At 32.1% G+C, this 19801-nt stretch overlaps 4 protein-coding genes across 4 annotated transcripts; all 4 read left to right on the top strand.

The window, feature by feature from the left end:
- Window positions 1-4787: 4787 nt before the first annotated feature.
- On the top strand, window positions 4788-5503 carry LOC124943248 (acyl carrier protein 1, chloroplastic-like). The gene is made up of 4 exons (XM_047483788.1): window positions 4788-4898; window positions 5004-5111; window positions 5190-5309; window positions 5384-5503. Exons 1-4 carry the CDS (start codon window positions 4788-4790, stop codon window positions 5501-5503), a joined length of 459 nt encoding a protein of 152 aa, XP_047339744.1.
- A 1815-nt stretch (window positions 5504-7318) lies between these two features.
- LOC124942477 (mitochondrial import receptor subunit TOM7-1-like) lies at window positions 7319-7822 on the top strand. Its single transcript, XM_047482995.1, has one exon. It carries the CDS (start codon window positions 7359-7361, stop codon window positions 7575-7577), a length of 219 nt encoding a protein of 72 aa, XP_047338951.1. The 5' UTR covers window positions 7319-7358; the 3' UTR covers window positions 7578-7822.
- Window positions 7823-10891: 3069 nt separating this feature from the next.
- Window positions 10892-13004, top strand: LOC124941960 (protein APEM9). The gene is made up of 6 exons (XM_047482352.1): window positions 10892-11102; window positions 11431-11595; window positions 11669-11746; window positions 11854-12118; window positions 12208-12512; window positions 12602-13004. Exons 1-6 carry the CDS (start codon window positions 11047-11049, stop codon window positions 12720-12722), a joined length of 990 nt encoding a protein of 329 aa, XP_047338308.1. The 5' UTR covers window positions 10892-11046; the 3' UTR covers window positions 12723-13004.
- Window positions 13005-13806: 802 nt separating this feature from the next.
- LOC124943247 (pollen receptor-like kinase 4) lies at window positions 13807-16012 on the top strand. Its single transcript, XM_047483787.1, has 2 exons — window positions 13807-14483; window positions 14669-16012. The coding sequence occupies exons 1-2, from the start codon at window positions 13826-13828 to the stop codon at window positions 15838-15840; spliced, it is 1830 nt and encodes a 609-aa protein (XP_047339743.1). The 5' UTR covers window positions 13807-13825; the 3' UTR covers window positions 15841-16012.
- The last annotated feature ends 3789 nt before the right edge of the window (window positions 16013-19801 follow it).

The raw sequence follows: 19801 nt of genomic DNA, 5'->3' as shown, positions 1-19801 counted from the left end.
TTAAAATAGTTAATCAACTATTAGCATATAAATAAGAACTTAATTGTGTCAATTTAATCATGTGCAGATTAAAGAAAACCGGAAAAAAAAAGTTGTCCAGTATTTGATTAAAGTTAACATTTAATCAAACTTCGATTTTATAAAAGAGGCGGTTCTGGTTTTATCTCCAAAATCGGTATTTTATACTTCGGTATTCTATACTCGGTATTATAAAGGAAGAACGTGTCTGGTATTTTGAAGTTCGGTTTTCAATATAAGCACGCGTCCAGTAATTTGTGAAATCGGTATTTCACAAACACACGTCCGGTATTTTATGTTTTTCGGTATTTTAGGAAGATCGGTTTTTGAAGAAGCATCTCCAGTAGTTTGTAATTTCGGTACTTTACAGACACGCTTCTACTAGTTATGGAGCACGCCTGGTTAGTTTACACTTCGGTATTTAATGGAGTGCGCCCGGTTAGTTTACACTCCGATATTTTACCAAAGCGTATCCAGTTATTTACGCTTTGGTATTTTATCAAAGCATGACCAGTAGTTTGCACTTCGGTATTTTATCTAAGCGTCTTCGGTATTTTTCTCTTCCGGTTTTATATTAAGATCGGTATTTTACCACAAAGAGCACCCGGTAGTTTATCCAAATCGGTTTTTGGATAAATGTATCCGGTATTTTATCCAGATTAGTTTCTAGATAAACGTCTCCAGTTTCATCTCACTATCAAGCCTTCTAGTTTTATATCAAAATCGGTATTATATCAAAAAGGCGTTCCCGGTAATTTATTCCAATTAACAAACGCTTCTGGTAATTCATCAATCCAGCTTTATATTAAGCGTACCCGGTAATTACTATTTCGGTGATACAAGACGCTTCAAAGTTCAACATCCTGAATAAACATTTTCTTGTACCTACTCAATCTTATGTCCCGAATAAGCTTTCGTTGTGAGCAGTCTGAAACCGCAACAGAATCAGATTCATGCAAGACTGCTATGAACCAAGACAAGTCAAATCTTCTAAAGCTATACGTTCCTCGTATATTGCAACTTCATTAATGACAATTTGACCTGCTATCATCCAAGTACAGACAAGATCAAAGAAGATCCTTCCCGATGTACTCTCTTGGAACTCAACCAAGTAAATAAGGAATGGCATCCTATGAAGCAAATATATCTATTATATGATCATTGCAGCTTGACTATTTTAAAAAGAAGATAGAGGACAATTTGAGATGCACGACAACCGATACAAGCTTTCATATCTTCTTGAACGAACAACTGCCTCTACATTGTTATTCACAACTCTCTCAAGCTCTCAAAGTCCTAAAAGCCTTCAAGTTTGCTAGAGTGTTAAGATTGTATTACATACTGCCTATTTTGTGTGAGTTGGTCAACATTATAAGTTGACATAATTTGTTTATGTTCAACAGAGTGAGTGTACTATGAGTTCAAAAACAGGCCTAACTAAGTTCTGGTTGTTCGACTGGGTTTGTACAAGTGTTGTATTTAAACCAAATCTTCTAGTTAATATTCTTCTCAAGGTTGTGAAGAAAGGGTGACATAGGAGCTTTTACTCTGAACATCCATAAAACATCTTTTCTCGTGTGTTCCTTTCTTTCAATCTCATTCACTTATTGCTTCAAGTTTAAACAAACTATTATGCACTTGAACTTTGTTCAAGAGTTTGTGAAGGTTTGCGTAGAATAGAAATTAGATATTAACTTCTAGCAGAGTTAATATCAAACGAAGTGTGTGTAAGCGTTCAACATAGTCAGACCCCCTGTCACTATTGTTGTACCTGATCCTAACAGATTTTTAGGAACTTTAGTTAATTTATATAAAGGCTCTAAATTTTTTGACTTTTTTGGGTTTTTATAAAAAAAAATTGTAGTTCAAAAAAAGCCTTAAGTCTAAGAAAAATCATAAGTCTAAGTTAGGGCTAGGTTCAATTTTAGTTATGGGTTTAATTTTAAAATTTATCCTAACTTAAGATCAAGCAAGCAACAAATTCTTAACTAAGAAAATAAAAAAAGTCAAACAAACAAACCTAAGTCTAAAGAAAACAGAAAGAAAAAAAATGGGTCGTAGTTAAGCATCTACGGTCAAGGACTTAGCCCTCGGTTGAATGCAGCAAACGTCAGTTGCTAGGCGCAGCAAGCGTCGTTCTTCAGTTAGTAGCAGCAATCCTTGGTCGCCAAGTGCAGTAAGCATCAGTCTTCGGCCAGTAGCAGCAATCCTCGGTCGCCAAGTGCAGTAAGCGTCGGTCTTCGGTCGGTAGTAGCAAGAAATATCAGTCCTCGGTCGCTAGGTGTAGCAAATGTCGATCTTCGTTCAGTAGCAGCAACAGTCCTCGGTCGCCAGGTGCAAAAAGTGTCGGTCTTCGGTTGCTATGTGTAGTCAGTATCGGTCCTTGGCCAGCAGCAGCTCCCCCTTTCGGTCCTAAACAAGCAATGCATCCTTCTTTGGTGCAAATTATAGCTCAAAGAGGCTAATAAAATAAATAAAATAGAGTAATAAAAAAATATTAAAGATGTCTAAAGGAACCGGGTGCGGTAAAAGGTTAATTTGGGGCTAACTTTTCTCGGTTAGAAAAGAGGTTTGGGTCTAGTTTGAGGATCCTGAGCGTCAGGAAAACCAACACATGTGTAGAGCCGGGCTAGTTTTCTCGGTCTTGTGTGCATAGAATCATCCATAAGCGCTGGAAGTGTTAGGAAGGCGTCGGCTTCTACGTGTAGAGAAGCTCCTCGGTCGGTTGGCACCCGAGTACGTTCCAGGGTGCAGTTTTAGCAATTGGATGCTCTTCCAATGCATCCCAGGGCTAGTTTTTTCGGTCCTAAGTGTCATTAATCGGCAAAAACCCTACTAATTTCCTTATGTTAGACCTGCTTTCATTTTTTAGCTAATTAGTGATCAAATTGGATCCAAAACTAAAAAAAAATCCTAACTATATTATTAACACATTAATAAACAAGCATATAAAGTAAATTTTATATCTAACATCATAGAAACAATAAATCAAATCAAAACAGATTTTTTTTTTAGCTTTTAAGTTTTTTTTTGTTTTTTTTGTGTTTTACTTAATAAAATTTTATATTTACATTATGTACAAGTAGGAATGAAAATAAATTAAAGCAAAACAGAAATTTGTTATGAAATCATGCTAATGTTTAACTTCATGTTATAGACAAATAAAAAACAATGGGATCAAAGGTAGCTTACAAAGGGGCTGCTCCTTAGATCTTTATAAAGGGAATGAAAACTCTAAGCATGAGACTTGTGACACAACCACACTAGTTGGTACTCTTTCTTAGGTTTTGAAAGTGGGCATATATTTTTTTTCAAGAGATAGAAAGGGCATCATAGGGGCACTAGAGAGTGAAAAAGAAGGGGCACTAGATAGTGAAAAAGAAGGGTCTTTTATAAGGTATTAAGATGGGATATTTATAGGTAAAACCATGAAACCCTCCTAGGGCCCAAAGGCCCACTTAACACCCTAACGGTCATAAAGAAATAAAGAAAGGCTCCTCACGGCCTTGTCCATTTTTTTAATTTAATTAAATTAAAATGCCCAGTCTTAAGTAAATTCCCCTAGTCTTATACAAATTCTCCCTATTTCCATGGAAACTTCTTCCTTTTTCTTTGGCCACTCACTATTGGATTGGACTGGGACTTCAAGATTTTCAACTATCACCATCATGAAGATGAATGTTGCATTCACCTTTTCTTCTTTAGCATTTGATTCCATAGGTGGATCTTGGGCATGGGTCAGTCCATAAGTCGGGTCACCGATCGGATCCGTCAATTGGATCATTTCCTTGGCCTTACTTCGGGTTGACTTGTCTTTGATTTGGATCTTCTTGGCCTTATTCACAAATCTGATCCAGATCTTGCATGTGTATCTTGGATTGACCCATTTCCACAAACAATTAAAGAAAGAAATTTTATTATTATTAATTATTCATATTTATAATGAACAATTCTAATTGTGAAAAGAAAATACTAACTAACTTATAAAAATAAAATCGCAAAACCTAATCTAACAACTAAACTAATTAAAAGAAAACAAAATATACCTAACGAAATATAACAAACTAATCTAACAACTAAACTAATTAAAAGAAAACAAAATATACCTAACGAAATAAAAACGTTAATATATATTTTGTAAAATAATTTTTTTATTTTTTTTTTATAAATATGCAAGGTAAGTAATTAATTAAATAAACTTTGAATATTCTAAGTATAATAAATTCCCTAAATGTTGTAACACAGACAAATTACTACCTTAACTTTATTAAGAATCCAAAAATTAACTATTTTCAAAAACTCAAGTGTTCTAAAAAATAATTGGCTTTTTAAAATAAATCGTACAATGAGCCGTGAATAAATTCGAGAAATTTGTATAAGCTCGGATTTATTAAAAACATAAATTATAAATTTTGGGAGGTGAAAAATGAGTGTTTACAATAATAAGGTTTCGAAAACCTTTGTTTGGGAATATAAAAAATGGGGATTACACAATCATAACGGCCAATTAGTCCAAATTATATAATGGGACAAAATGAGTGAATGCATGGCATAGACATCTCCAATTTCTTTCTCGATCTCAACCCAATAAAATAAATACAAATACAAAGTGTCTTCCTTAATTAGGTAGAACAAACAAAACATTTATTGTTATTACCGCCCAAACATATCTCATAATAACTTTTATAAGGTTATAAGCATATATTATGAAATTCCATTTGTAAATCTCCCAAAACCAAGTTCCAAAATTTATAGAAAGAATTTCTTAAATGGCTTTCGTCTCAGCAACAACAACCACCGCACTCTTTTCCGTCGCCAATAATAAAAATATCAAAATCACTCTTAAACTTTACCTTCTCAACTCTTCGGTTTCTGGCCATGTATGTCTCGCTCCGATGAAACATTGTATTTTCATTGTTACATATTTTGTTAACTAATTTAAAAATTGAAAATATTTTAAGAACTTATTACATATATATTTACAGGGTGAAGGGCTAAAATTTAGAAGGTGTAGGATTCATACATCAAGAGCAATTGAAAGATATTCAAAATGTTCCAGCAATTGCTTCAAGACTACAATTTCATGCTCACTTGTAATAAATTATATATTTAGTTTTTTTTTCCTCAATTTCAAGCTAATATTAATTGTCATATCAATTGTATATACATAGGCTTCTACAAAGACTCTTGATATTGTTAAGAGTACTATAGCCAACCAACTCTCGATTGACGAAAGCTCAGTTGAACCGCAAACTAAGTTTGTGGAGCTGGGGGCCGATTCACTCGACACGGTAGGTCTTCGATTGTTATTGTTTATTTTCGCTGCTAAATTGGACCAAAAAACTTAATTTTTTTGAAAATATAGGTTGAGATTATGATGGCACTAGAAGAGAAGTTTGGTGTGTCCATTGGAGAGGAAGGTGCTGCAAATATAGCAACGGTTCAAGATGCAGCTGACTTGATTGAAAAAATAAAAACTACTTAAATTCTTATCTATGAAATAAATGAGGGGTTTTTTCTCCTCTATTTGGAGTTTGTCTTTGAAATTATTTGTTTTTTTTTTCTTCAAAAAATGTAGACTTTATTCTCATAATGTAACCCTTTCTATTCAAATTAAAATGACTTATTTTTTTTATTGTAATGGAAAATTATTGTATTAATAAAAAAACATATATGTTTTTTGAATGGAAACCAAGAATCACAATGCCATGTCAGTTCTTCTTCATTCAAAAATAAAAATATATATTTTATGTTATAATAGTTTTATGAATGTTAAAAAGAGAGAAAATAATATAATTAAAACATTAAGGATACATTTTTTATGATTAAAATTAAAATTAAAATTAAAATTAAAATTAAAATTAAAATAAGAATTAGAATTAGAATTAGAATTAAAATTAAAATTAAAATTAAAATTAAAATTGGAATTCCAATTATATGAAAATTGGTATTGAATTTTAATTCAATTCTAATCATAGAGAAAATTATGTAATTATAATTAAATTTCAATTTTTATGTTTGTAAAAAAAATTAGAAAAAATAATTTTAATATATATTATTTATTTTATTAATATATTTGTTTGACACAACCAATTATTATAGCCAGAGTAAAGAGATTTTTAGAAGTTTTAATTTTTGTTAAAAAAAATATTTGTTCAACATTTAACTTCTTAAATTAATATATATATATATATATATATATATATATATATATATATATATATGCATAAAAAAAATTGGAATTACATATGAATTTAGAATTATAAAATTACACTAAATTGAATTTCATTAAAATTCTAATTTCAATTTAAATTCTTAATATTAAAGAGTCTGCTAATTTTAATTTTAATTTAATTACATGTTATCAAACACACTCAATTATTTATATTATCTAAATACTTTGGGATTTTGAATTACTTATCTAATTTTAAAGAAAAAACAAAAGAAAAAAATATATAGAATATGAATTACCCCATTAATATTTTTACAATACTAACCTATGAATTAGCTCAAAGCCTCAAATGAAACAAACAAAAATAAATTAAAGTCATCAGTTTGATTTTAACTTAAAATAATTGTAAATGATTACTAAGAGGTTTATTTGTTAATAGATGCTTTTTATTTGTTTGATTGTTAATGACTTCTTAGTTTGAATTATTTAAATATTTAAAATAAAAAATATATATTATTTTTTTCATTTATCTTATTTTTTAATTTATGAATCAAAATATTAAAATAATTTTTATTTTAAATTTTTATTTTTATTTTATTATTATATATATATTAATACTCTTTTAAAAAAAATTATTATAAAATTTAATTTTTTTTAAATTATCCCTAATCATTACTTTTTAAATAATCAGACTTTTTAGAAAATTTTAATTCAAACGAGACCTAAATATTTTTGTTGTGCATATATAGGTAATTAATATAATATTTTATTTATATAATGTTTAACATGTATTCTTTAGTTTCTTTTTTTATTTTTGTGCTTTTTTTACAAGGATATTGATGTGGATTTTATATAATTGCTCTAAATTAATTATTTTTAAAACAAATTTTGTTTATTGAAATGTTAGTATATCTCTTACTTTTTATTTATGTCGGTTTTAATGTCAAAATATAAGAATTTTTTTCCCTGCAAAGTTTTTGACATTTTTGTTAGATTGTAATGTTGTAGAAATAAATTATACCCAAATGGATATTTTAAGGATTTAAATATATAATATGATATCTTGACAAATAATTAATGTTTTTTTTAATAAAAGGCAAAGAGTCACATAAATATGAATATATCAACACAAAATTAGGGTTTCATCATATAGAGAGCAGAGGAATCAATGGCTTCGAAGGTTTCACTCCGGGCAAAAGGCAAGACAACGAAGGGATCGAAGGCGGAATCTGAAGGATCAGTAGGGAAATGCGTTAAAGAATGGAGTACTTGGACTATGAAGAAAGCGAAGGTCATCACTCACTATGGTTTCATTCCTCTGATCATCATTATAGGAATGAATACTGATCCCAAACCTTCTCTATATCAGCTCCTTAGTCCTGTTTGATCTGATCCTTGTCTTCAGTCTTACAGTAAGAAGAATCGTCTTTTTTTACTAATTTTGCGTACTTTGAACCATGTCTATTCGTCGAACTTACAAATATTTTGATTGTATTTGTAACTGGTTCGTGTTTTAACTTTCTTTGAAATAAGCCGGTTCATCTTGTACTCTTTTTTCATTTGTTTTTTTATTATGGGTTGTCTTTGAAATGAGTGATTCCTATATGAAATAAAACTGTCATATTGGAACAATTTGGATTAGATTGCTGCATTTGTTTTGATTTCACTCTTCTATGCAATTTAGATTGTTTATTTCTATGAATGATCTAAATGGGTAGTCTTAGAAATCTTGTTTGTTGAAGATTGTTTAGATGTAGGAATGAGTTTTGGGAATACCCTTTATGCTGTATACTTAATTCAATCATGAAGCTGAATTTGTCTCTGAAATGAGTGATTCCTGTATGAAATATAACTGTCACATTGGAAAATTTTAGCTCATATTGTTGCATTTGTTTTGCTTTCACTTTTCTATTCAATTAGATTGTTTGTTTCTATGAATGATCTAAAAGGGTAATCTTAGAAATCTTGTGTGTTGAAGATTGGTTAGTTGTAGGAATGAGTTTTTGGAATACCCTTTATGTTGTATACTTAATTCAATCATGAAGCTGAATTTTTCTCTGAAATGAGTGATTCCTGTATGAAATATAACTGTCACATTAGAACAATTTAGCTCATATTGCTGCATTTGTTTTGATTTCACTCTTCTATTCAATTAGATTATTTGTTTCTATGAATGATCTGAAAGGTAAGTCTTAGAATATTGTTTGTTGAAGATTGTTTAGCTGTAGGAATGAGTTTTCGGAATACCCTTTATGCTGCATACAAAATTCAATCATGAAGCTGCAACAACCAAGAATTTGTTCATGCTATCTTAATAAATAAACCTACAGCTTTGATTTAAAAGATTTCAGAACTAAACCACCTTCATTTTTTCTTCATCCTGATAAAGTATAGTTGTGTTATAGAAGGTTTTTGCAAGGGTTTGGCAACTTAAGAAATGTTTGAAATTTGAATAATGTGTTGATTCTTCTTTTCTTGATGAATTCATAATGGGATCATGCTTATAGTGGAAGTGAAGAATTTGTTCATACTATCTTGATAAAAAAAAACTTCGATTCGTTTGAAAAAACCCAATGATTTTGATTTGGAATGATTTCAGACCTAAACCACCTTCATTTGAAGAGGTTGAAGTTTAATTTTTCTTCATCCTGATAAAGAATAGTCATGTTATAGTAGTTTTTTGCAAGGGGTTGGTGACTTAAGAAATGTTTGAATGATGTATTCATTCTTCTTTTCTTGATGACTTCATAATGGGTAGAACTGAGGAACAATGACTTCTTAAGGTATTGGATTTGCTCCTATTTGCAAGAGATGTTAGAAATTACTATTGGAGAACTTGTTAATCTTGACTATGAATGTTCCTCTATGGACTATGATCATTACTATTATGTTCTCTAATATTCCAGCTATCATCCATTAGAACCTGCTGATCATCTATTTGGTTGTTCATATGAATTCTATTTTGCTTTTTTATTACATTTTTGCTATTGATTATAGACCAGATTTTTGTTGGATTTATCTCTAAATAGCCTATAAGAAGAAACATTTGACATTGCCTAATACCTTTTTCCTAGTGGATTACTAATATTCAATTTGGGTGTTGTATCTCTATTCTAGACTGTGTTGATAGGTAAATAAGACTCATTTAAATCTTCTTAGCTCATTATTATTAGGTTCTTCTTGTATTATTTATATTTCAATCTATTCTCGTATAATTGTTAGGGTTGATCGATGATGAAATGTTAGGTTATTCTCTATTAAGACCATACATTTGTCGACGGATATTTGGTCGGTTTTATAAATTTTTGGATATTTGATCATATATTCAATAAGTGATAAATGACATTACTATAATAATCAAACAAAATATAACTAATAGGAATAAATAATATTTGTTTGAAATAAAATGTTGTACTTAATAAATATAAAAAATTAAGAAACCAAGGTTTTGAATTGTTTAATAAACCTTTTGCAATGACTCAAAAATTAGTAAACAAATTATTTATTATATTCATCTACATCCTTTATTGTATCAAAATCTTATATTCGATATAATTTATATGTTAAATTCAAATTCAGATAGAATGATCATTCTTAATCATTGTATTAGTTGAATCATTCTAAATACAATTCATTTTTGATTTATCAAGAATGAATGAATTATTAAATTATTTTGTAATATTGGATGAGTTGTCTTCATGACTTTTGAATATAAAGAAAGAGATATTGTTATTGTTCTCTAATATATTAACAAAATTATTGTCAAATATTTCATGAATTTAAAAAAAATATTGAATTGCTATAATCATTTATTTATTATTTAATATACTAAATTATAAATTATGTTTATTTTTAAATAGTTTATTTACTTAATTTTTAATTAATTTGCTTCAAGGACAATTCAATAGGTATTGACAATTAATATAACTTATTTACTGTAATCCAATCCATTATAAGATACAAGAAAAAGAGTAACTAATGAAAGTTCATGGATAAAAAAAAATTAAAAAAAACATTTCATCTTGAACTAGTTTTTATTATTTTCTAGTTTCGAAATATATTGTTTCTCTTTTCACCGTTACGTCATTTTAAGTTGATATATTATGTTCAGTGCGATATCTTTTTTAATCGGATCCATTATTCTCAATGGACAAAGGTTAGTGAGTTTTTTTTTTTTTTTTTGTTCATAGCCTTTATTGTGTAAGTAATACTTTTTTGAGTTCGTATGTATTTATTTCTTAGCAATAAATGTGACAAAATTATCGGATATAAAGTTATTTTTCATATTTTTAATAATGTTATTTGTAAAACATTTTTACATGTATCTTTCTATGATTTTACGTGTTTTTCGCTATTTTAACTATATATGTAAATAATGAATTATAATTTGAGAGTACTTTTTTGGCTTTATTTATCCATCCTCCATTAATGTTCATTTAAAATAATGTTAGAATATTTAATAGAGATTTTTCTCACACCACAATTTCATTGAATCATTCAGTTTACTCTACAAAATGAGTTTTTATCGTAAACCCAATTGTAAATTGTTGTACAATTTGATGGAGGTTTTATTTTTTATTATTTGTTAATTATCTTTTTATATATATATAACTCTCAAAATTAAATACTTTTATTTTATAAATACTTTTATTTGATTATTATCATTCACGCATTCCCAAATCCCCTTCCTCTTGGATCTTCAGCCGGGTTTGACACTACCATTTCCACCCGCAAATCCTTGTTCTGTCTAACATTCAAAAAGTCTTATATATATCTCGTCTCGATTTTCTACCGGAAGAATTCCTGTTATTGACGAAAACACAGAAGAATTTATCATCAAGAGGAAGAAAAAGGGTATGGAAATCTGTAGTTCCAATCAGTCACTGTGGGAAGAAATCGAACGATCTGAGAGGTTTAGTTTCTTCTTTTATGTTCATTCTCTCTTCTTGAAGTTGTTTTCTTCATTAGATTCAAATTATCTCTTGAGTTATTTCTTAATTTGGGGGAAATCAAGATGAACATATATTGCAGAGTGTAAACAGCTGACTTAATCTTGTATGTACGAGGTTTATCCCAAGACAACCCAGTTTGAAAATTGCCACAAACCCTACTGAAAAAGATTCTTGCTTCACGTTTACCCATTTGCCAATTCTTAACTGCAAAGAAAGATTAAACCATGTGGCCTATTTTATGGCTTCAATTGTCTGGTGTGATCCTTTTTTTTCATTTTCAATTTGCAGCTATCTTGTTTCTTGCATGTTTGATGAAGCATCGTCTTTAGCTTCATCTGTTCTTAAAGATCTATGCAGTCTTAAATCCACCAAATCCCTTGATGATACTGAATTCTGTGATATGCTGGAATCAGCCACCATGGTTTTGGTTCAGTCCTTGAAGGAGCTTGGAAGGTAATTCTTTGGTGTCTAAAGGTAATAATAGCTATGAACTGATGAACAGACAATCATTAACTATAGTTTACAGGACAAGGGAAATTCTGAATGAACTGAAGTCTTTGTATGGTTCTCTGATTTCCATTCCTATTGACGTCTTCATATCAGGGTAATTTGTCTCCTATGATTCAAATCTAAAGCTGGATTATCGAAAAAATTGTCCTATTTTCTTGGTTCTGCCCATTAGTGTGTTTATTCATTTTGTTTTTGATTCAGAGTTTGCTTTCAAGTATGGGGTGGTCATAAATTATCTGCTCGAGAAATTCTTGAGGAATTTCTGAACAATTGGACGTCCTTGGATGAAAATAACTATGCCTTAAAAAATGTAGAAGAACTTGGCAATCACTCTATGCTAGGGGTTGAGAAATATTTGGAAGTTGTTGAGCTCTATGTTGCAACTTTTATTGGGATGCCTCAAAGAGACTTAGCCAATGCTATTAAGTGGGTTGAGAAAGCTTCATTACCAGAAGAAAAACAACAAGTTGAGTTCTTCTTCTTCTTCTTCATTTTGTACTGAATTCTTATTTTCTGTCGTTTGTTAGAAAATTTTAGTCATTTTTTTCGTTTCAGGAACTTCTAAGAAGACTAAACTCCCTTTACATCCCGAATGTTTCTGTATCATCATCATCACAAGTTTCTTCCTTAGCCGATGAGAATAAAGTTAATTCTTTCCTGTCTAATGCTCATAACAACAAGAAGAAACAACAAATTCTGAAATTATCGAAACAAAGTGTTCAACCCTTCTGGCTGTTCCGTAACATCACTTTAAAGTTTGGAAGCTATCGTCTGGTCTTATCAAATGGGAAAATCATGTTCAGTTGTTTGCTTCTCTTAGTGTTTTATTTTCTGCGGAAGAAGCGAGTTGCTATAAAAAGGTAAGCCATCAATCTACATTTTCTTAGAACTCATTCACCATTTATTTTTTGAGTTTTATGCATACATTAACCGGGCTTCTTCATTGCAGTAGTATAAAGACACAAGCTTTGTCATTGAGGAACACTTCGATTGACCTGTGGCAGCTTGCGTTTTCATACCAAGTGAATCCTCTAGCTGTTGTCGAACCGATGGCACGTGGAACCAGGTGAGAGCATCAATCTTTAATAGCTAAATTTTATTAGTGTTTTTTAGACCAAATTTATGTACACAGAGAAGACATCATATTGCAATTAAATCTTGTTACAATTTGTAGAAGAATTAATAATTATTAATGTTTGTTAATTGGGTACTAAAGTTAGTTAGTTGGAGTTAAACTGATGCTATTGTTTTTATAGAGTTTGTGGTATATTTTGTATTTGAAATTAGTTCAGATACCTTTTTTTAATAAGTGGGAGTTTTTGTACCTATATTGGATTTTATGATACTATACATACTTAATAAAAGGTCACAAATCCATTTAGAATTTTCTCTTATTTTTCTTTTTTTTTTTATTCTCTTAATTTGTGATATTATAAATGTACTTGAAAAATGAAATTAATCTCTCTTATTAGATTTCAAGTCTTATCAAATTTTTACACATAGTTTTCGACATTCTTCAGGACACTAAATTCCTTCTCGATTTCATTACTCAAAAATTATGCCTAGTTATCTTAAAATAAACAAGTGTAATAATTTTTACTCTCACAAATTAACTCACGAGCGAAATCAAATATAAGTGAAAATTAGGTTTTGGATTGAAATGAGGTTTATGGGTCATGTTAATTCTTTTATTAAGTTTTAACAATGTATTACATTAATATTGTTTTAGGAAGAATATATATATATATATATATATATATATATATCACATTAACTTATTATTACTTTAATATAATTTATTATTACTTTAATATTTTGTTTTTATGAAGAATAATATAATAATTAAATATATATCAAATTAATTTATATTATTATTTTTTTGGTAGGAATAACATAATGATTTATTTTTGATAAAAATATGTTAGTTAGAAAGTATACCAAGAAAAGACTTAGTCAACCTAATGGCCATGATTTTTTCTTCATTCTCCACCACCTACTATTTTTGGCATCCTTTCTCCCATAGAATTGGAATTGCCATCCAAAACTTCTCCTTGGCATAGAAAGAAAAGAAACATCCCCCACGTCTGTCTTTCGCAGCCGCAAAGAGGTGCACGTCGCCTCTCCTGCGCGCGCACCTCTCACGACACGACGTAATCTTTCACGACACGACGGAATGGCCCCGTTGATCAATCTCACTATTCTCACGATCTTCACCATCCTTATAAATCAAGCGACGGTTGTCATCTCCGTCACCCAATCTGAAGCCCTTCTTGTCTTCAAATCTTCTCTAATCAGCAATCACACAGCCTTCTCCACGTGGAAACCATCCACGCGACCATGCACAGGCAACAAGACGAACTGGGGTGGCATCCTCTGCGAGGAAGGCCGTGTATGGGGGATAAAGTTGGAAGGGATGGGGATCTCGGGCGCCATTGACGTTGATTCTCTTGTAGGGATGCCTCATTTAAGAATGATGAGTTTGATTAATAACAGCTTAGATGGGAAACTCCCAAAGCTAAATAAGGTTGGAAAGTTGAAAGCCTTATTCCTTTCACATAATAAATTCTCCGGTCCTATCGATCAGGATTGTTTCGATGGCATGACCTCGTTAAAGAAGCTTTATTTATCCTACAATGCATTCACCGGCCAAATTCCCATGTCTTTGGCAACGTTGCCTAGACTTGTGGAGTTGAGCCTAGAGGGAAATCAATTCTCTGGTGTCATTCCAAACTTTACGGTCGTCAACTTCAAGCTTCTCAACTTTTCCGATAATAAATTTGATGGCCCAATCCCTTATAGCGTGACATACCTACCCGTAGAATCCTTCTCCGGTGAGTTACATACAATGCGAATCTAGGTGCAAAAACACTTTTTATATAGCACAAAAGTGACGGAAGAATACCGTCGTTATTGATATTTTCTGTCACCGAAAGAAAATAGTGTTTATTTTGTTTGTTTACTTGATAATACTATCATTCTAGCCCGGATATAAACTATTAACAAAAAAATAATGCAGGTAATGCCGGTCTCTGCGGGCATCCACTCCAAGCATGCACTTCTTCAAAGCCAACTATCAATGTTATCTTTGTCATCTTTTCCTTTTTAGCGGTCCTAGCCGTCATAGGAATGATCATAATCACTCTTAAAAATAAGCCAACCGGTCTAGCAGACGTGGAGGCCCCTCTTGTGGGCTCTAGCTCTGAGATCTCCAAGACCGGGGACATGATGACGTCGGATCGAGCTTCCCCAGCCAATTACGGAGCCAGACACAAGAAGGCGGAGCCAACAAAGCTAGTGTTTCTAATTGAAGATAGGGAGAGGTTCGAGTTGCCGGACTTGCTCAACTCCTCAGCGGAGACGCTTGGAAACGGTTCCCTTGGTGTGTATTACAAGGCTTGTCTTCCTTCGGGAAAACCAATGGTGGTGAAGAGGTTTAAGCAAATGAACAACGTCGGGAAAGAAGAGTTTCAAGAGCACATGTGGAGGATCGCGAGGCTAAACCATCCCAACCTTCTTTCTCCGGTTGCTTTCTATTATCGAAAGGAGGAGAAGCTTCTTGTATCGGATTACATTAATAACGTCTCGTTAGCCACCTATCTTCATCATTCCAAAGGATCCGGAAACAAACAAACTCTCAATTGGTCAGCCCGATTGAAAATCATCAAAGGTGTCGCTAAAGGTCTTCTATACCTCCACAACGAGTTGCCAAGCTTGATTGTTCCCCACGGTCACCTCAAGTCCTCAAACGTTCTCCTAACCGAGTCTCTCGAACCACTCATGACGGACTACGCCCTAATCCCCGTGTTCAACACGGAACATGCCCAAGAGCTCATGGTAGCCTACAAGTCACCCGAGCATAAGTACAACAATCGTATCACAAAGAAAACCGACGCTTGGAGCCTCGGTGTCTTGATCTTGGAAATTCTAACCGGGAAGTTCCCAACCACCTCCCCTCGACAGGCCGGTAGTGGAAGCGATATAGACTGGGTAACATGGGTGCAATCCACGGCCCATGAAGACACCGCAGAGGTGTTCGATAAGGAGATGAAGGCAAGTAGGCAAGACGAGGCGGAAATGATGAAGATGTTGAGAATTGGATTGTCGTGTGCTGAAATGGACGTCGATAAGAGATACGATATTAAGGAGGCCTTGAGAAAGATTGAGGAGTTAAAAGGAGATGCAAAGTAGTCGATTTTTCGATGCGGTTACTGTTGTTAAGTTTTGATTTGGCTGTGTAAATGTCGAAAACAAAACTAAATAACTTTTGAAATTTGATTTCAAAGAAACATAAATATAAAATTATGTTCATTAAATTATGTATTTTTGTATAGGGGCAATGAAAGAAGGGTCATTTTGTATGATTTCTTAGCTAAATTGTGTAAATTGTGGGAGGACATCTCTTTTGCACCCCTATCTTCTTGAATAATAACATTTGTCTTTAATAATTGTGGGTGTGTCTTCTCTTTTTTTTTTTTCTCAGATATCTTGTTTATTTTAAGAGAGAAACATAATATATATATATATAAACATAATATACATATATATATATATTTGTAAGTTCTAATCGATTTAATGGTTACTTTTTATTTATATAAATAGAATAAATTAAGGGAACATCACATAAGATCAAAGCTAGTAGTCTAGTATAATATCAAAGAAGGTAACATACAAGATAAAGATGAATAACTTTTTATTTTTTAGAACGTTAAATTCCGCTCTTTAAAGTGCGATTAATTATTACGGGTTAAATACATAATCCGCAAACACACTTAAACATTGAACCAGACCAGACACAGAACTTGTCGTATGACAGGTTCGAACCAAAAACTTCAGGAGGCTGATATCCATCTTTTGTTATCGCTAAACTAGAATAAGGATAAACAATTTGATTAATTAACAAATAACCTATAATGAAAGAATAAAGTTGAATGGTTCCTCACAAACAAATTTGTTCTATACAATATCATTATTTGTATTGTTAAAACTTAGAATATTGATAATTTTAACAATAAAAACATAAACAATATTTATGTAGTAAGATGACATCAATAGATAGATGGTTTACCTTAGAGTTAAATTCCTTGAATTGATAAAATAAACAAGAACTATTTGATTGAGTTCTTGAAGAGAAAGATTGAAATAATATTATTGATTGAATGAATAATCTTTACAATAGTTTATCTATTTATAATAGTAATAGAGAAATAACTAAATTGAGAAAATATAGGATTTGGTTATTATATTTAGCCTAATTAATAGGAGATAAAATATAGGATTTGGTTATTATATTTAGTCTAATTAATAGGAGATAAATAAATAATTTCTCTTATTTATTTAATACTTTATCATCCCCCTTCAAGCGAAAAGGTGAGGCACAAACCGTGAGCTTGCTACGTAAAAGAGCAAATCGATGAGAAGAAAGACCTTTGGTGAAGATATCAGCCACTTGATCTTCAGTAGGAATATATTGGATGAGTAGTTGTTTACGAGCAACTTTTTCCCGAACAAAGTGAAAATCGATTTCAATATGTTTTGTGCGAGCATGAAATACCGGGTTTGCTGATAAGAATGCGGCACCAATATTATCACACCATAGAACCGGAGAAGAAGAAAGTGAAACTCGAAGTTCACTAAGTAGAGATTGAATCCAACAAAGATCAGCAGTTGTATATGCAAGAGCACGGTATTCAGATTCAGTACTAGAGCGAGCAACTACTTGTTGTTTCTTAGAATTCCAAGAAATGAGGTTGTCACCTAAAAAAATACAAAATCCAGTTGTTGAACGACGATCATCGGGACATCCTGCCCAGTCAGCATCAGAGTAGGCAGCAAGAGTGAATTGTGAATTTGGACGAAGAAAGATCCCATGACGAGGAGTATGACGAAGATATCGAAAAATACGTTTAACCGCTCCCCAATGAGAAGATGTGGGAGTTTGCATGAATTGACAAGCTCGATTGACAGCAAAGGCTAACTCAGGACGAGTTAGTGTAAGATATTGTAGAGCCCCTACTATACTACGATAGAGAAACGGATCAAATAAAGGATCACCATCATGTTTAGAAAGGGATGAGCCAGCAGAGACGGGAGTGTGTAATGGCTTTGCTTGAATCATATCAGCCCGAGTGAGAATATCGTCAATATACTTGGATTGAGAAAGAAATAAGCCATCTTTGGTACGAGTGGCTTCCATTCCAAGAAAGTAATGTAATTGACCGAAATCTTTAACAGGGAATAATTTATTTAATTGAAATATAATTTTTGTTAGAAACGATTTAGAGTTGCCTGTGAGAATAATATCGTCCACATATACTAAAAAGTATGCTGTTATTTGAGGTGCATGATACGTGAAGAGAGCCGTGTCAGATTTTGATTCTATGAAATCAAAAGATAGTAGAGCAGTCCGGAGAGTAGCATACCAGGCACGAGGAGACTGTTTAAGACCGTATATTGCTTTATGAAGTTTGCATATATGATTAGGAAAATCTGGATGGACAAAACCGGGTGGTTGTGCCATGTAAACTTCTTCTTGTAGAGACCCATGAAGAAATGCATTGCTAATATCAAGTTGATGAATGAACCATTGATAAGATATTGCCAAAGAAAGAATAACACGAATAGTAGTGGGTTTTGCCACAGGACTGAATGTCTCTTCATAATCAATACCTTGTTGTTGATGGAATCCTTTAGCCACGAGACGTGCTTTATGTCGATCAATAGACCCGTCAACTTTATGCTTGAGTTTGAAAACCCATTTACATCCAACAATATTATGAGATTGTGTACGAGGAATAAGAGACCATGTTTTATTCTGAATAAGAGCATTATATTCATTTGTCATGGCAAGACGCCATTGCGGATCCTTATTAGCTTTGGTAAAACATGTAGGTGTAGTAGCGGAAGAAGTAGCAATGAGAGCTGATGAGGACATAGACCGTGCTTTATTGCGTGTGATCATATGATGAGTAGAAGATGTAGGTGCATTAACTGTTGTGATAACTGGTTGTGTTGAAGGAACAGTAATAGTAGTAGAAGAAGATGTTATAGTGTTTGGTGATGTTGTTGAGGTCGAAGAGGGTGATGATGAAGACGGTGAAGTGATATGAGATAATAGAGGTGGTATTGGTAAATTAAGTATAGTTGTTGGAAGAGATGTCTCGTTATCTTCTTGTGGTTTAGACAAGCGCACAAGGTCCTTATTTTTGAAAGGAAAAGTGAGTTCGTCAAAAGTGACATGTCGAGAGATAAATATTCGTCCAGACGGAATGTGAAGACACTTATAACCTTTATGAGATGAGCTGTAACCAAGGAAACTGCATTCAGTAGTATGAAAATCGAGTTTGTGTTGATTGTACGGCCGTGTGAGTGGATAACAAGAACACCCAAATGTCTTCAAAAAACCATAATCAGGAGAAGAGTGAAATATAGTCTCGAATGGTGAACGTTGATGTAATGTCGGAGTAGGAAGACGATTGATAAGATATGTGGCTGTTTCAAAAGCTTCACTCCAATAATGTAGTGGCATAGATGCATGAGCCAATAAAGTGAGACCAGTTTCCGTAATATGACGAATTTTTCGTTCAGCAATGCCATTTTGCTCACTAGTATGTGGGCAAGATAAACGATGTAAAATACCATGATTATCTGTTAATGATTTGAAATTTCTATATTCTCCTCCCCAATCAGTTTGCAATATTTTTATTTTACGACTAAATAAATTTTCAACAAGTCGAAGAAAGTTGATAAATGTATTCAAAACATCCGACTTTTTCTTTAGCGGATATATCCACGTGAATTTGCTAAAATCATCCACAAAATGTACGAAATAACGACAACCATTAGATGAAAATTCAGGAGCAGGTCCCCAAACATCTGAATGAATTAGGTCTAAAGGAGCCATAGATGTAGATTTTGAAGCTGAAAAAGGTAGTTTATGTGCTTTCCCATATTGACATGATCCACAAAAAGAAATAGTATTACTACCTGAAACTGGTAATTTAAAGTGTGATATAACTAAAGATGTAGTAGCGCTAGAAGGATGTCCAAGTCGTGAATGCCAAATTTGAGCCGGAGATCTAATACCAATAAATGCTTGTTTATTAGAACATGTTGAAAACGAACTTTCAGTAGGTTCAACGCAATAAAGTCC

Source organism: Impatiens glandulifera, chromosome 6 (genome assembly GCF_907164915.1).
Source record: "Impatiens glandulifera chromosome 6, dImpGla2.1, whole genome shotgun sequence".
In the NCBI taxonomy this organism is placed as follows: domain Eukaryota; kingdom Viridiplantae; phylum Streptophyta; class Magnoliopsida; order Ericales; family Balsaminaceae; genus Impatiens; species Impatiens glandulifera.
The sequence above is the reverse complement of the archived record's forward strand: the minus strand, read 5'-3'. Positions and strand labels throughout refer to the sequence as shown.

Excerpts from the sequence above, each read along its gene's own strand:
- LOC124943248 (XM_047483788.1), top strand. The coding sequence starts at position 4,788 with ATGGCTTTCGTCTCAGCAACAACAACCACCGCACTCTTTTCCGTCGCC. Across the intron at positions 4,899-5,003 it reads ACTCTTCGGTTTCTGGCCAT|GGTGAAGGGCTAAAATTTAG; the intron begins GTATGTCTCGCT and ends ATATATTTACAG. Across the intron at positions 5,112-5,189 it reads CTACAATTTCATGCTCACTT|GCTTCTACAAAGACTCTTGA; the intron begins GTAATAAATTAT and ends GTATATACATAG.
- LOC124942477 (XM_047482995.1), top strand. The coding sequence starts at position 7,359 with ATGGCTTCGAAGGTTTCACTCCGGGCAAAAGGCAAGACAACGAAGGGA.
- LOC124941960 (XM_047482352.1), top strand. The coding sequence starts at position 11,047 with ATGGAAATCTGTAGTTCCAATCAGTCACTGTGGGAAGAAATCGAACGA. Across the intron at positions 11,596-11,668 it reads TCCTTGAAGGAGCTTGGAAG|GACAAGGGAAATTCTGAATG; the intron begins GTAATTCTTTGG and ends TATAGTTTACAG. Across the intron at positions 12,119-12,207 it reads TACCAGAAGAAAAACAACAA|GAACTTCTAAGAAGACTAAA; the intron begins GTTGAGTTCTTC and ends TTTTCGTTTCAG.
- LOC124943247 (XM_047483787.1), top strand. The coding sequence starts at position 13,826 with ATGGCCCCGTTGATCAATCTCACTATTCTCACGATCTTCACCATCCTT. Across the intron at positions 14,484-14,668 it reads ACCCGTAGAATCCTTCTCCG|GTAATGCCGGTCTCTGCGGG; the intron begins GTGAGTTACATA and ends AAAATAATGCAG.